At 51.9% G+C, this 16348-nt stretch overlaps 2 protein-coding genes and 1 long non-coding RNA gene across 10 annotated transcripts; 2 read left to right on the forward strand and 1 right to left on the reverse strand.

Annotated features, from left to right (window-relative positions):
- Positions 1-1729: 1729 nt before the first annotated feature.
- KCNE2 (potassium voltage-gated channel subfamily E regulatory subunit 2) lies at positions 1730-2230 on the forward strand. Its single transcript, XM_051791284.1, has one exon. It carries the CDS (start codon positions 1730-1732, stop codon positions 2081-2083), a length of 354 nt encoding a protein of 117 aa, XP_051647244.1. The 3' UTR covers positions 2084-2230.
- A 291-nt stretch (positions 2231-2521) lies between these two features.
- Positions 2522-3060, reverse strand: LOC127472704 (uncharacterized). Its single transcript, XR_007905113.1, has 3 exons — positions 3018-3060; positions 2645-2861; positions 2522-2565 (listed from the first exon to the last, which is right to left on the reverse strand). It is a non-coding gene; the product is annotated as an uncharacterized LOC127472704 (long non-coding RNA).
- Positions 3061-5345: 2285 nt separating this feature from the next.
- Positions 5346-14713, forward strand: SMIM11 (small integral membrane protein 11). Of its 8 annotated transcripts, XM_051791291.1 has the most exons (5): positions 5405-5457; positions 7180-7239; positions 10656-10748; positions 12708-12887; positions 14500-14713. In XM_051791291.1, exons 3-4 carry the CDS (start codon positions 10728-10730, stop codon positions 12873-12875), a joined length of 189 nt encoding a protein of 62 aa, XP_051647251.1. In that variant the 5' UTR covers positions 5405-5457; positions 7180-7239; positions 10656-10727; the 3' UTR covers positions 12876-12887; positions 14500-14713. The 8 variants fall into 8 exon arrangements, 7 of the variants coding, with proteins under 7 accessions (XP_051647250.1, XP_051647248.1, XP_051647251.1 ...); XM_051791290.1 differs by lacking the exon at positions 7180-7239 and having other exon boundaries at positions 5346-5457; XM_051791288.1 differs by lacking the exon at positions 7180-7239 and having other exon boundaries at positions 5365-5457; positions 10623-10748.
- Positions 14714-16348: the final 1635 nt, after the last annotated feature.

Consider the following 16348-nt stretch of genomic DNA (forward strand, 5'->3'; position numbering starts at 1 on the left):
CACCCCCTCTTGCCCCAGGCTGCAGCAAACTCCTCGTGGCTGGAGGATTGACCTGAGATCAAGTGGCTCTTTTTGGGAGCTTTCCACAGCTTGGAGGGCTTGGTTGGCCTGAGGAATTGAAGGAATTCACTTCCCTGTGTCCATAGGGATGAGGATCAGCCTCGCCCTGGGTGGGAAGGTCCCATCCCTCCCTGAGAAACCCCGGGAAGTGGCTGGAGTGGAACCTGCCAGCCCTTAGAGGACCCGACCTCTGCTTTGGCTTCTCCTCAGGAGAAATCCTTCTGCTCTTGGTGTCTCCCCTCTGTAGGGAAGGGACTGTCCCTCAACCCCACTGAGGTGGCTCAGGGGGGCCCAAACTCCCTGGCCCTCAGCAAAGCTTCCCAGAGAGCAAAGAGACCTCTTGGAGGCCACCTGGATGATCCCAGGGCTGGAGCAGCTCTGCTGGGAGGAAAGGCTGGGAGAGCTGGGATTGTTCAGCCTGGAGAAGAGCTGGGATTTGTCGTTGTCCTTCCTTGCTCCGGGTGGTCTCTGTGGCCCCAGGATTTGCTGTTGGGACACTTCAGCCCCGGGCACTGCTCTGTCCTCCTGCCTTCCCTCTTCCCAGGCTTTTCCCTCAGCTCCTTCTGTCCCTGCAGGGGGTTTTCCCCACTGTGTGTTTTGGGGTTTTGGGGCCACAAAGACTCTGCAGGGTCGTGTGTGAGGCCCAGCAATGGTTGAGGGACCTCGTGCAGTGACCTCTTGGAGGCACCAAGAGGATGCCAGGGCTGGAGCAGCTCTGCTGGGAGGAAAGGCTGGGAGAGCTGGGATTGTTCAGCCTGGAGAGGAGAAGCTTTGGGGTGACCTGATTGTGGCCTTGCAGAACCTGAAGGGGCTCCAGGAAAGATGGAGGGAGACTATTTCCAAGGGCTGGAGGGACAGGACAAGGGGGAATGGCTTCAAACTGCCAGAGGGCAGGGATAGATGGGATATTGGGAAGGAATTCCTGGCTGTGAGGGTGGAGAGGCCCTGGCACAGAGAGGTTGTGATGCCCCTCCCTGGAAGTGTCCAAGGCCAGGTTGAAGCAACCTGGGCTGGTGGAAGGTGTTGGGGTTGGAACTGGATGATATTCAAGGTCCCTCCCAATCCCAACCATTCCATGACTCTGTGTAAGACCCCACTGGGTCTCTGAACACACTGAACCCCTGTCATGGTTTGAGACCCCAAAAATCCAATTTCCGAGTCCAAGCCCCCCTCCCACAACTCACCCCAGTGTGAGAGGGGTTTTCCAGACACAACACAAGACTCAATGGGGGGGGAGGAAGAGAATTATATTACAATCATTACACAAATAAATATTATAATACATTATATACACAATCCCAACTATCTGTCCTATGGTAAAGAAGTATATTTACATTGGATCAAATCTCTTCTCCCTCCAACAACATCCTCATCCTTCTTTTCCAGTCTGGTGTGATAGGTTTAAATTTTGCAGGGGCGCTGATTGGGTCACCATCAAGAGATCCCACCCCCTCGGGGGTTATAATTTTTTTTAACTCCAGGGGGAAAAATCCTTTTTTCCCCCCCACAAGCCCTCAGACTGGGGATTCTCAGCTGCCTTAAAATGGCCCTTCCAAGCAGCAGAGGGGGTGTTGGTCATGAATTGCCCTCACACAGACCAAACACGGCAATGAGACCGTTTGATCACCGATATCTGATTCAAATGAGCGTGGTGTTGTCCGCAGCGAGGATGGCCGAGGTGAAGAACCTCACCTGGGCGGTGGAGGACATTTTCAAGGACACCTTTCTCAGCTACATGAACGGCTGGAGGAGGAACATGACGGAGGCGGCGACCAAGCTGCAGGCCCAGGTGGCGGCCGAGAACTTCGACTACGTCATCCTGTACCTGATGGTGATGATCGGGATGTTCTCCTTCATCATCGTGGCCATCCTGGTGAGCACCGTGAAGTCCAAGAGGAGGGAGCACTCCAACGACCCCTATCACCAGTACATCGTGGAGGACTGGGGAGAGAAGTACAAGAACCAGGTGCTGATCCATGAAAATCCGGGAGCGAGGGATAAAACGAGCCCCGAGTCGCCCTGAGCTTCGGGAAACGCCGGCGGGGAGGAAATCAGGGAGTCCCACACAGGGAACCCACTGGGATTATGAAAACCTGGGAAACTGTTCATTAAATTAACACACAGGTCGAGGTATAACGGAGGAAACCAACTCTACTGGTTCCCATCGACCTTACTGGTTCCCAATCCACCTTACTGGTTCCCATCCACCTTACTGGTTCCCATTGACCTGACTGGTTCCAAATCCACCTGACTGGTTCCCAATCCACCTGACTGGTTCCCAACCAACTCTACTGGTTCCCAGTCCACCTTACTGGTTCCCATCCCACCTTACTGGTTCCCAATCAGTCTTACTGGTTCCCAGCTCACCTTACTGGTTCCTAGTTCACCTTACTGGTTCCCATCAACCTTGCTGGTTTCCAGTCCACTTTACTGGTTCCCAACCCACTCTACTGGTTCCCAGTCCACCTTACTGGTTCCCATCAACCTTACTGGTTCCTAATCCACCTTACTGGTTCCCAATCCACCTTACTGGTTCCCAGTCCACTTTACTGGTTCCCATCCACCTTACTGGTTCCCAATCTACCTTACTGGTTCCCAACCAGTCTTACTGGTTCCAAATCCACCTTACTGGTAACCAACCCACCTTACTGGTTTCCAATCAATCTTACTGGTTCCCATCAACTTTACTGGTTCCCATCAACCTTACTGGTTCCCAATCCACCTTACTGGTTCCCAATCCACCTTACTGGTTCCCAATCAATCTTACTGGTTCCCATCAACCTTACTGGTTCCCAATTCACCTTACTGGTTCCCAATCAATCTTACTGGTTCCCATCCACCTTACTGGTTCCCATCCACCTTACTGGTTCCCAATCAATCTTACTGGTTCCCATCCACCTTACTGGTTCCCAATCCACCTTACTGGTTCCCATCAACCTTACTGGTTCCCAGTTCACCTTACTGGTTCCCAATCAGTCTTACTGGTTCCCAATCAACCTTACTGGTTCCCATCAACCTTACTGGTTCCCAACCAGTCTTACTGGTTCCCAGTCCACCTTACTGGTTCCCAGTCCACCTTACTGGTTCCCACAAGGACCTTGGCACGGCCCCTTGTGAAATTCCCAGGAAAAATGTCTGTTTGTGCTTCGCTCTGAGATTTTCTGTTCTTCAGGAAAATAAAACCAAGAGAACGAATAATTTGATGATTTTGGCATCTTTTTTTCCAAATCCAGAAGCAGCTCTGCATGTTCCCACCTCGGAATAGCTGCAAATTAGTGGCCAGAAGTGCTGACTTAGAGCTAAACCGAACAACTTAAGCCCGGATTAAAAATAACTCGCAAATATAGAGGAAAATCTCCAATCTCCATTTATTGAGTGAACAATGGGTTAGGATGTGAATCACAGGAGGCAGCTTATCCCTCCATGCATTCACTCCAAACCACTTTTTAATTGCTCTGACTCCCATTTCCATGTCATTATTCCTTGGCAGCAAAGGTTGACTCAGGGCCTCCCGACAAGGCTGGTTTGTAGGAAAGCTGCTCAACTAAAAGCCTCATCCAAGAGCACGTCCTGGGCATCTGGGGCAGCTTCCAGAGGTTCATCCTCTGGTTTCAAGCCTGTAGCTGGCCAAGCTGACCCTCCTGCTGCTCCTTGGTTTTCCAGAGGAATCTGGGATGCATTTGGATGGTGGAGCTCTGCTTGTAACCAGATGTCTGTCACCACTGAGGGCTCAGTGGAAACCACCCAGATTTCACCTTCTGGCTTTCACACCCCAAATTTCCACACCCAGCCATCAAAGCTGTCCCATTTCTATGCTTCCTGAGGGATTCTCATACTGATTCCTGCTTTCCACTGGCTGGGAAACGGGTTTCCAAGATGCTTTGCCTTCTCTGAGGCTGAAGTATCACAACACTTGGGGGGTAATGAGAAGCAGAACTGGTATCACTTCTACCATTAAAACACGTTTCAATTCGTAAGGCTTTGGGTTTAGCTCCTGCCAGACTTAAACCACTTCAATTCACATTTCCAGAGCTGGCTGGCTGTCCTGTGGGCTTGTTTGTTATTGGAAGGTTTTGGCTGTTGCCACGTTTTTGGACAGTTTTTGTTTTGCTCGTGTTAAAAAATAAATGAAAAAAGGGGCTGCTTCTCGTTGGGAAGCTTTGGTTCGTTTTGGAGACTGGTCTGGAGATTTGGCACAGCAGAAGCTGTCACGAGCCAGATGTGCTGGAGGTGCACGAGAGGTGTGACCAGAAGGTCAAGGGAAGGGGTTCTCCCCCTCTGCTCCTGTGAGACCCCCCTGCAGAGCTGCTCCAGCCCTGGGGAACAGCCCAGCAAGGACATGGAGCTGCTGGAGAGAGGCCAGAGCAGGTCCCAAGAGGATCCCAGGGCTGGAGCAGCTCTGCTGGGAGGAAAGGCTGGGAGAGCTGGGATTGTTCAGCCTGGAGAAGGCTCCAAGGAGACCTCAGAGCCTCTTGCAGGGCCTAAAGGGGCTCCAGGAAAGATGGGGAGAGACTATTTCCAAGGGCTGGTGGGACAGGACAAGGGGGAATGGCTTCAAACTGTCAGAGGGCAGGGTTAGATGGGATATTGGGAAGGAATTTCTCCCTGTGAGGGTGGGGAGGCCCTGGCCCAGGTTGCCCAGAGAAGCTGTGGCTGCCCCTGGATCCCTGGATGTGTCCAAGGCCAGGCTGGACACCTTCCACTATCCCAGGTTGCTCGAAGCCCCATCCAACCTGGCCTTAGACACTTCCAGGGACCCAGAGGCAGCCACAGCTTCTCTGGGCAACCTGGGCCAGTCCCTCCCCACCCTCACAAGGAGGAATTTCTTCCTAATATATAAATCCCAATATCCCATCTAACCCTACTCTCTCTCAGTTTGAAGCCATTCCCCCTTGTCCTGTCCCTCCAGCCCTTGGAAATAGTCTCTCTCCATCTTTCCTGGAGCCCCTTCAGGCCCTGCAAGGCCACAATCAGGTCACCCCAAAGCTTCTCCTCTCCAGGCTGAACAATCCCAGCTCTCCCAGCCTTTCCTCCCAGCAGAGCTGCTCCAGCCCTGGGATCCTCTTGGTTCCTGCTCTGGCCTCTCTCCAGCAGCTCCATGTCCTTGCTGGGCTGTTCCCCAGGGCTGGAGCAGCTCTGCAGGGGGGTCTCCCCTGAGGGGCAGAGGGGCACAATCCCCCCCTGCCCTGCTGCCCACGCTGGGGATCAGCCCAGGGCATGGCCGCCCCACAGCTCCATCAATCCCGGGCAGCAGCCGCGCTGCTCGGGGCGGGCTCAGCCTCACGCTGGGCGGGCTCGGCCCCTTCCCGGGGCTGCCGGGAGCTGCAGTTCCTGCCGTCCCTGCCGTTCCCGTGTCCCCCTGTCCCCGTGTCCTGCCCGCCATGGCCGCCCCGTGAGGTAGGACACGCGTCCCTGGGCCTGCCCTCCCCTCACGGAGCCCCGGGGGACCGGCATGGAGGGGGAGAGGGCACCGAGGGCCCGGCCCGGAGCGCTGCGCTGCCCGCGGCCTGCACCGCCTCCCGCCCGCCCTGCCTGCCCTCCTGCCTGCCCTGCCCTGCCTGCCCTGCCTGTCCTGCCTGACCTCCTGCCCGGCCCCTGCCCGCCCTGTCTGTCCTCCTGCCCGGCCCCTGCCTCTCGTGCCTGCCCTCCCACCCGGCCCTGCCTGTCCTCCTCCTGGCCCCTGCCCGCCCTGCCTGTCCTCCTGCCCAGCCGACCTTCCTCTGACCCTTCTCCACCCCCCTCCTTGCTCTCCATCCTCCCCCCCTTGTTCTTCAACCCCCTTCCTTGTTCTTCTCCCCCCTCCCTTCCTTGTTTCCTCGCTCTCCAGCCCCCCCTCCGTGTTCACCAGACCCCCTTCCTTACCCTCCAGGCCTTGTTCTCCATCCCTCTTCCTTGTTTTTCAACCTCCTCCTCCTTGCTCTCCATCCCCTTCCTTGTTCTCCATCCCCCCTTCCTTGATCTTCTTCCCCTCTTTCTTGCTCTCCATACCTGCCTTGCTCTCCAGCCCTCTTCCTTACTCTCCAGCCTCCCTTCCTGATTTCCTTGTTCTCCAGCCCCTTCTCCTTTCTCTCCAGCCTCTTCCTTGTTCTCCATCCTCCTTGCTCTCCATCCCCCTCCTTGCTCTGCATCCTCCTTGATCTCCATCCCTTTTCCTTGCTCATCATCCCCCTTCTTGCTCTCCATCTCCCTTCCTTACTCTCCATCCCTCTTCCTTACTCTCCATCTCCCTTCCTTACTCTCCATCCCCCCTCCTTGCTCTCCATCCCCCCTCCTTGCTCTCCATCCCCCTTCCTTACTCTCCATCCCCCTTCCTTCCTCTCCATCCCCCTTCCTTCCTCTCCATCCCTCTTCCTTCCTCTCCATCCCTCCTTCTTGCTCTCCATCTCCCCTTCTTCCTCTCCATCCCTCTTCCTTGCTATTCCCCCCCCTTCCCTGTTCTCCACCCCCTCTCTTACTCTCCAGACCCTTCCTTGCTCTCCAGTCCCCATTCCTTGTTCTCCAGCCCGGGGCAGAGCTGGGCTGGGCTCAGGGGAGGTGCCTCCTGCAGACCCTTCCCAAGGTGGGACAGAACCACACCAGGGTTTGGGCTGGAAAGACCCTTAAGGATCATCTCATTCCACCCCCTGCCATGGGCAGGGACACCTTCCACCAGCCCAGGTTGCTCCAAGCCCCGTCCAACCTGGCCTTGGACACTTCCAGGGATCCAGAGGCAGCCACAGCTTCTCTGGGAATTCTATCTCAGGGCCTCCCCACCCTCCCAGCCAGGAATTCCTTCCCAATATCCCATCTAACCCTGCCCTCTGACAGTTTGAAGCCATTCCCTGTGTCCTGTCCCTCCATCCCTTGTCCCCAGTCCCTCTCCAGCTCTCCTGGAGCCCCTTTAGGCCCTGGAAGGGGCTCTTAGCTCTCCCTGGAGCCTTCTCTTCTCCAGGTGAACACTCCCAGCCTGGCTCCAGAGCAGAGGGGCTCCAGCCCTGGGATCTTCTTCCCAGCCCTAATGCTGCCCTGGGAGCCAGGATGGAACAGCTGAGGTGCCACTGGCATTTCTGCTTGGGATTTGACTTTAATCCAGGCACTGTGACTGATCCATCCCATCTGCTCCCTTCTTATTTTCCACAGTTTGGAGCACGTGAGGAGCTGCCAGAGGAATCACTGATGTTTTCATTTCAGCTTTGTCAGGTGTGAAGATCTTACGTGGCTCTCGGTGTTTATTTAATTGTTTTCAGTTGGAACCTTGAGTTCCTTCAGTTGATCCAAAATCAGAAGCACGGAGTGGTTTGGGCTGGGAGGGACCTTAAATCCCATCTCATTCCAGTCCCTGCCACACCTTCCACTAGCCCAGGTTGCTCCAAGCCCCATCCAGCCTGTCCTTGAGGAGTGAAACCCCTTTTCCAGCTCAGCACATCCCCTTCCAGTGCAGTTGGTGGGTTGGTGCTCTCTGAGGCCTCGTGACTTTTGTAACCAAGTGGATCCAATGGAGCTGTTCAAAATCCCCAAAGGAATGTCCCAGGGTTAGTTGGGTGGCTGGAGCTGTTGGCAGAGTGGGATGTCCAGCCAAGACAACTCCAGTGGGTCGATGAGTTCCCACGTGGTCGTGTGGATGTTCTCTGGTGGTCAATCCGTGCTCTGGCCAACAATGCCATGGGAGATGGGCTGGGATGTGTTCCCTGTGGTGGACTGGAGCTGTAATCCAGTGGCTGAGAGACCTGAATTCAGTTCTGGGCTCCACCACAGGCTTCCCATCTCACCGGGGCCCAGCTGGGACAGTCCATGCAGAGATCCCAGGGCTGGGATCAGCTAAGCCAGGCTTGGGGCTTGGTGCATCCCTTGGGCCTGCTGAGGACACAACCCAGAGGATCCCACAGCGTTTGGAACTCCCAGAGAACTTCCAGTGCAGTGCTGAGGTGGGATGTGGGCAAAGCCTCTCCTTTCCCACTGCGGGAGTTTGATCTGCACCCCTGAGGGAACAGGGAGGGACTGGGAGCTGCAATCCCGGTGAACACATGGGAGGCTGATTCCATTTGATGCCATGTTGGATTCTCATGGAGCATCCATCCTGGAATATGTGTCAGGGCTCCAGGCAGAGCCTGGTGCTCCTGTTTCTCCCTCACGTGGCTCCACACGAGACCTCCTTGCTTGGCAGTGAAGGTAACCCCGACCTTCTGTGGGGCCCAGGAGTGTTTGGCCAGGGATTTGCCTGGGGAATGAACAATACCTGCCTGTGGATGTGTTCCCTGCTCCTATCTGGGCCTTATCAGCCTCAGGAAAGGGCAAACACGAAATTCCAGCTGTTTATTTGCCCACAGGCTTTTAAGATACCACAGCCTTGGGTGTCTGAGCTTTTGTGCTCCTGGATTGACAACCCCAGCGCTGAGAAATGTTGGGTTGTCATAGAACCCTGGGATGGTTTGGGTTGGAATGGGCTTTAAAGATCATCCAGTTCCAATCCTGGACACCTTCCACTAGCCCAGATTGCTCCAAGCCCTGTCCAAGCTGGCCTTGGGCACTTCCAGGGATGGGGAGTCCACAACATCTCTGGGCAAAATCCTGGCTTTTTCCCCTCCTCTTCCCACTTTCTTCTCCCTGCTCTGTGCTCCAGCTTCACCCATGTTTTTCACTCCTGGGGTTTCATATTCCAAAAGGGCAGGATCAACCAGAGCCTGGAAGAGTCAAGAGATGGAATGAGGAGAAGTGCTTGGCCACTGGAGGTTGGTGGCACAGGATGTGGGAATGCAGCGTGGAGGGAACAGATATCCCAAGTGTCAGCTCTCCCAGGAAATGTTCTGGGATTATAAAGAAGGCTGGAGAGAGACTTTGGACAAGGGCATGGAGTGATAGGACAAGGGGGAATGGCCTTGAGCTGAAGGAGGGCTGGGGTAGATGGAATTTGAGGAAGAAATCCTTGGCTGTGAGGGTGGTGAGGCCCTGGCACAGAGAGGATGGGAATGTCCCATCCCTGGAAGTGTCCAAGGCCAGGTTGGACAGGGCTTGGAGCAACCTGGGCTAGTGGAAGTTGTGCAGGATTGGAATAAGATGATCTTTAGGGTCCCTTCCAACCCAAACCATTCCATGATTTTGGATCAAAACCCCACTCTTGAGAACACAGGGAGAATTTCTTTACTCCCCATCCTGTGTGACTCCTGAGGGACACACAATCCAGGCAGATTCCAGCTCCTCTCTCAGCAGAGCTGGAATATTCCAGCAGTGTTGGCTGAATAATCCCAACCAAGAGCCACCCAATTGTTTTGAGGTGAGGACACCCCAGGTGGTCCCTTTGGATCAGGTCAGGTTTGGATCACTTGGAGTTTTGAGGAGCATCCAAAAACTTCTGAATCCTGCCCTGGGAACCAGGTTCTGCTCTGCTGTGGGATTTTTCCTGTGCCCATCAGGCAGGGGACTTCATGTCTGAATGGTTGCTGGAATTGTGGAGGCAACATCAGAAATTCCTAAAAGAAAGATGGAGAGGAACTTTTTCCAAGGGTCTGGAGCGCCAGGACAAGGGGAATGGTTTTAATCTGAAGGAGAACAGGGTTAGATGGGATGTTGGGAAGGAATTCTTCCCTGTGAGGTGCTGAGGAGCTGGGGTAGAATTCCCAGAGAAGCTGTGGCTGCCCCTGGATCCCTGCAAGTGTCCATGGCCAGGTTGGAGCTTGGAGCAACCTGGGAGAGTGGAAGGTGTCCAGGGCTGGAACAAGATGGTTTTTAAGGTCCCTTCCAGCCCAGAGCAGTCTGTGATTCCATGATGCCATGAAGTCCAAACACCTGGGTTTGAAGGTGCAACACTCCTTAGTTCACATCTGTCCTGACATTTCCTCAACAGAAAAATAAGGGAACTTGGATATGGTTGGATCTCTATAACAGAGACCTCTGGAGTGTCTCTCCAGGGGGATGTCCCAGCAGGAAGGGAGGGTTTGCAGCTGTGGGAAAAGGAGGGAAGAGGATTCCCTGGCTGGGGAAATCAGAACATCTTCTGTCTGAACAGAACAGTTGTTTGACTCCTGGTTTCTCAGGCACTTCCCAACCCTCAGGAACTCATCCCTGGAATGTGTGTTGCCTACCCAGGGAGTGGTGTCTTTGCTAAGGTGTTGTTTTCAGCGTGGAGGATTTAATTGAAGTTATAGTTTTAATGTGGAGGAGTTAACTCATTAGTAAATCAGAGAGAAGTGGTAAATCAGAGTAGATTCCCGAATTTATTGGGCATTCAGGCTCCAAACAGGGCAGGTGGGCTGGGAAACCACGAGAAGCTCTTCTGGGTGCCTTGGTGTCCTGGAGCTCTCAGGCACCACCCAGGCACAGGGTGGAGCTTCCCAAAGCTGTGTTTTCCAAGGGGGAGCTGCTGGGCTGTGGAATCCCAGCCCTGCCACCTGCCCAGGCCCTGTCAAACCCCCTGTCCTTCCCCAGGGAGCTGCTCCTGTCACTCAGCTCCCAAAAAAGCCCGGGGGGGTCATTTGGGAAGCCGAGACACCGCCGGGCACACGAGCCTGCTGGAGGTGAAGGTTTGTCCTGCTGGGTGGAAGCAGGTTGTCTAATTCTCTTTCAACTTTAATCCCCATTTCTCCAAGATCTGATTTGGCTTTAATTCCCATTTCTCCAAGATGATCCCGCCCCGCTGTGTGACTTCAGGAGTGTGACGTGTGTGCCGGAGTCGGTGTCACCCCGCGGCCGAGATGGTGGCATTCAACTGGAAGGTGAGGCTGCTCCACATTCCTAAAGCTGCTGTGTCTGTAAAAATCTGTGAAATCTCTTGATTTTGCTTCGGTTCAGAACAAAACTTGCCGTGCTTTTCCAATAGGAAAATGATTATGGGGAGAAAGTCACCTTTCCCCGTGTCCTTTTCCAGGAGATTCACTGGGGAGTTCCAAATTCCACTGGATAATAAGGTGATAATCTCCAAAAGAGAGCAGCCTCCAGCCTGCTGGATGTGACAGAAGTGCCTTGCACTGCACACTTTGTGTGTATATTCAGTGAAAAGCTCAATCTAATCTCACCTGGAAAGTCAAATATTGGCCGAGAGCTCCCGTCAGTCATCCCGTGGGATGCTGGGAACGACTCTTTGTGCCAGTTGTTGGGAATTCCTGTGTTTTAAAAGCATTTCTGTGCTTTCCTGGGGGTGGATGGAGATGCAGCTCCGTGTCTGGTGACCCAGAGGGGAGAAGGGGGAAGATGAGCTCTGTGAAATAATAAGAGGAATGATTAAGAATTAGAATTCTTAATTCCTGTGAGGAAGCACAGGGAACTCCTAAAGCAGGGAATTCCTAAAGCAGGGAATTCCTAAAGCAGGGAATTGCTGCTGTTCCCAGCAGTGGGTGGGTTCTGTGTTGGAAGGGGGTCTCCTTGCCCAGGGCAGGGGTTGTTTTCCCCCCACACTCCCGGGGATTTGTCGTTGTCCTTCCTTGCTCCGGGTGGTCTCTGTGGCCCCAGGATTTGCTGTTGGGACACTTCAGCCCCGGGCACTGCTCTGTCCTCCTGCCTTCCCTCTTCCCAGGCTTTTCCCTCAGCTCCTTCTGTCCCTGCAGGGGGTTTTCCCCACTGTGTGTTTTGGGGTTTTGGGGCCACAAAGACTCTGCAGGGTCGTGTGTGAGGCCCAGCAATGGTTGAGGGACCTCATGCAGTGACCTCTTGGAGGCACCAAGAGGATGCCAGGGCTGGAGCAGCTCTGCTGGGAGGAAAGGCTGGGAGAGCTGGGATTGTTCAGCCTGGAGAGGAGAAGCTTTGGGGTGACCTGATTGTGGCCTTGCAGGGCCTGAAGGGGCTCCAGGAAAGATGGAGGGACAGGACAAGGGGAATGGCTTCAAACTGCCAGAGGGCAGGGATAGATGGGATATTGGGAATTCTTCCCTGTGACTGTGGTGAGGGGCTGGGATAGAATTCCCAGAGAAGCTGTGGCTGCCCCTGGATCCCTGGAAGTGTCCAAGGCCAGGTTGGAGCAACCTGGGCTGAGGGAAGGTGTTGGGGTTGGAACAAGATGGTCTTTAAGGTCCCTTGCAACCCAAACCATTCCATGATTCCATGATTAACAATTTTAACATGTTAATCAAGCCATTTATCAGGACAACAGTGCCAACCCCCAGCCCTGGCTTTACTTTCCTGCTGTTGCAGAGCTGTTTGCTTGGACAGATTCCCACTTTTAATATCTGAGGAGGCTGCTGTTGTTTTTCTGAGCCTATGGATCCAAGGCTTTTCCCAAATCCAGTAGTTTGATGATGTCCAGGCAGCTTTATGAGGTGCTGGAAGGCTGAGGGTACAGAGAGTCTTCCAAGTTCACAATGTTATCATGGAATAATGGAATATCCTGAGCTGGGAGGGACCCCCAGGGCTCATCCAGCCCAAGCCCTTTTCCAGCTCCAGGTCCTGGGAATATTCCATTTGCTGCAAAACCAACCCAGACCTGTCCCCAAGGGGCTTCTCCATTTTTTTACATTCAGGTACAACTTGAGTGAAGGGGATTTGTCTTTGGTTTTTCCCCTAATTGTTGGTCTGCCTGCTTTAAAGTTCCCTGCAGGAATAAAAACCCTTGGACAGAGGAGCATTTTCAGCACCTGGATAAATGCTGTTGCTGGAGGGGAGCTTTAGAACATCCCTGTAAATTCATTTGGAATTATCCAAGTGTTCCAGTAAGTGCCTCCATCTATTCTTTGGCATTCCAGGCTCTGGAGAATTTCCCATTGCTGATGTACATTTTGGCAGCTAAAACACTGATCCTTTGCTTGGCATTTGCTGGGGTGAAAATGTACCAGAGCAAAAAAATTGAGGAAAAACTGAAGAGGGAACGGGAAGAGAAGCTGAAAAGAGAAGCAGAGAAGAAGGAGGATTGAAGAGTCCCTCAGGTATGGAATTTATTCCACATCCTGCTCTTCCCTCGTGGCACTGACACGTTAATCCCATTATTTTGGGGTTGTGTTGTGCCATTTGAACCATCAAATCATGCCCATCTCAGCTGGAATTCCAATTAAACTTGGCAGCCAGGCTCAGGTTTGAGGGTATCTTAGCACAATATTCCTTCTCTGCTCCTTATCTCCCTGGCTTTTGAGGCCCAGGAAATCCTGGGGCAGCAAGTGAGAGTGGAATGGGGCAGGAAATGCAATCAGAGCTCTTGGCCTCGAGTCACATAATTAATGAGAAAATAATCAGCCATTCTGGATTGGTTAAATCCTTGACAGGCTGGGAGTTCAACTGGAAAGGCCAAATTCCATGCCAAGGAACAGGTTATTTGGTATAACATCCACCATATATAATAATGCACTGAGAAAACTGCTCATCTCTCAGCACAAAAAGAACAAAATGAACATCACATTCCTTAAAATTTGGGGGTTTCATTCCCCAAGTGCAGAATTCCTGCCCTGTTTTCCAAGTTTAAGCAGTCTTGGATCAAATCCATTATTAAAATGAGTCCTGCCTGGTGCTCAGATTCTATTCCCTGACTTGTTTGTGATTTTTTGGTATCATTTTACTCCCTGTCATGCAAAAAAAAAAAAAGGGAATTTTTGTAATTCTCTTCCTGCCCCGTGTGAGCTCAGTGGGAGTTTGATGTGTTATTCAGCTAAAAAAAATTCCTTTCCCCTCCTCAGGTCGTTCCCTGACACCTGAAAACATTTCCAACCTTCCAAAATGTTCAGGAGCTTTTATTTCCAACCTTCTCCTTGTTTTATTCCCTGCAACGAGGGTTGGGAATTGTGCCTAGAAATGAGGAATAACCCTGGGAACCATTTCCAAAGGGGAAAAACCAACACAACCAAAGGTGTTTTTCCAGTCTCCTGTTTGGCTCCGAGGGAGGGTTTGGATTTGGTCAGATTTGGAGCTTTTCTTGGGAATCAGTTTTGCTGTTTCCTGGGAAAACGGGAGAAGGTGGAGTCAGAGGAATTTTATCCTTCTTACATTTTACAATTTCAATTACAATTTGCATTGCAATTGAAATGATTACATGGAATTTTACCCCTAAAACAGATGAAAATTGAGCTGCCCTTGCAAGGGAGCAAAAGCTGTTGCCTGGCATGAGGTGACCAGAGTGATCCCAATCCCACTGGAATTGCAGGGATGGATAAGGATTGGAACAACCTGGCCTATGGAAGGTGTCCTGCCCCTGGCAGGGGGTGCCACTGGATGAGCTTTAAGGTGCCTCCCAACCCAACCCATCCCATGATTCTGTGATTCCATGCTGTGTGTGCAGCGTTTTCCAGGGAATTCTGTTGGGAGAGCCCACATCCCAAGGGATTTCTGCAGCAGCTCATCCCACAAGGATGTCCAGATGTCCAGCCTGTGACATCCCCCCTGGTGAATGGCATTAAAACATCCCTGATTTCCCAGAGGACACCCAGGGGGCCTTGTCATTCCCAAATTCTGCCGTCCCTCAGCCGTGTCCTTCCGTGCTGGGATGGAGGGGAGGGAGGGAATTCTCCCCCAGCACATTTATTCCTGGTGCTCTCACTGCTCTCTCTGCAGAATTCCTGACACTTGGCAGCTCGTGCTGGATTCCTTTCCCAGGAGGGTGAAGCCTCCCTGGAGATGAAGGATGTGTCAGAGGAATAAAACCCTGGAGAGAAACATCCACTTCAGCTGGATCTCCGTTTTTTCCGTGGACAGAGAAGGATTTCAGCCTCTATTTGTGCAATAAAAAACCCCTTTGTTAAAAAAAAAATAAAGCCCTGGCCTCGTTTGCTGCTTGTTTAAAAGATTAGAGCTGCAGGGGAGGTGGTTTTTAAGGAATACCTGCCAGGAGGTGGTTGGGTTTAAAGGGAAAAGTGCCTGAATCCATCAGGGATGAGCAGAAGGTTCTTGGAGAGGCAGAAGGAGAAGGAGAGGACTCTGTGCAGCTTCTCAGAGCAGCTCGTTCCTGCAGGGGGGTCAATCCTGAGGGCCCTTTGTAGAACCAGAGGAACAGAACCAGGAGAGGAGCTTTGCCAGGAAAACCCCTCTGTGCATCCAGGACTTCTTTGGATTCCTGCAGATCACGGGGTCACCTCTGAGGAAGTTTTGTGGCAGGATTTTATTCTGATAAAATAGAATTTTTGGCTCTTTGTTTACTCCTCAGCTGCTCCTGCCATAGCACCAAATCCTGGGGGATATGCCAGCTTGGTCATGGAATCCGGGAATCCTGGAATGGTTTGGGTTGGGAGGGGCATTAAAGTTCCTCCATTCCCACCCCCTGCCATGGGCAGGGACACCTTTCACCAGCCCAGGTTGCTCCAATCCCCGTCCAACCTGGCCTTGGACACTTCCAGGGATCCAGGGGCAGCCACAGCTTCTCTGGGAATTCCATTCCAGTCCCTCCCCACCCTCCTAGGGAAGAATTCCTTCCCAATATCCCATCTCTCCCTGCCCTCTGGCAGTGGAAGCCATTCCCTGTGTGCTGTCCCTCCATCCCTTGTCCCCAGTCCCTCTCCAGCTCTCCTGCAGCCCCTTCAGGCCCTGCAAGGGGCTCTCAGCTCTCCCTGGAGCCTTTTCTTCTCCAGGAGAACCCCCCCAGCTCTCCCAGCCTGGCTGCAGAGCAGAGGGAGGTTCATCACTAGATATAAATAGATATAAATAGATATAAATAGATATAAATAGATATAAATAGATATAAATAGATATAAATAGATATAAATAGATATAAATATCTGTACAGGTCTAGAGAAACACAGAACTGAAGGCTCAGGCACGAGCAGCCCTCAGGAACTTTTGCCTTCCTGCTTCCCTTCTCATTCCCACTCCCTTTTCCATCATCAAGCACTTCCCAGATCCTTGTGCCTTCCGGAGGTGCCGGTGGAGTGGGCAGGGAAGGGATGGAGGGCCTTGGAGAAGCCCTGGAATTCCAGCTGCTCCCGCTGGAGTCGCTCCCCGGGAACTGCAGTGAGGCCTCAAACCTGCTTTGCCTTCTGTCTCCCTGGAGACTGGAGCACAAAACACTGCAGGAATATTGTCCCCAGTCTGGAATTTTTAGACTCTCGAGAGTAGACTTTATAATAATAATAATAATAATAATAATTTTTAGACTCTTGAGAGTAGATTTTATAATAATAATAATAATAACAACAATAACAATAGTAACCATAATAATATAATAACAATAATATTATTACAATATAATATTATTAATATTATTTTATGATGTATCAACCCTGCATATCTATAATTTAGATATTTAGATAGGCTCTTTATATAAATATATATTCAATATCTATAAATATAAAATATAGAATATAGAATACATCTATAAATATAAAATATATATTTAATATATAAAATTACATATAGTACATATTGTATATTTATGTAATATATTCTATATAATGATATATTTATAATTTGT

Source organism: Manacus candei, unplaced genomic scaffold, assembly GCF_025592945.1.
Source record: "Manacus candei isolate 608988 ecotype Guabito, Panama unplaced genomic scaffold, ASM2559294v1 h1tg000031l, whole genome shotgun sequence".
NCBI classification, from domain to species: Eukaryota; Metazoa; Chordata; class Aves; order Passeriformes; family Pipridae; genus Manacus; species Manacus candei.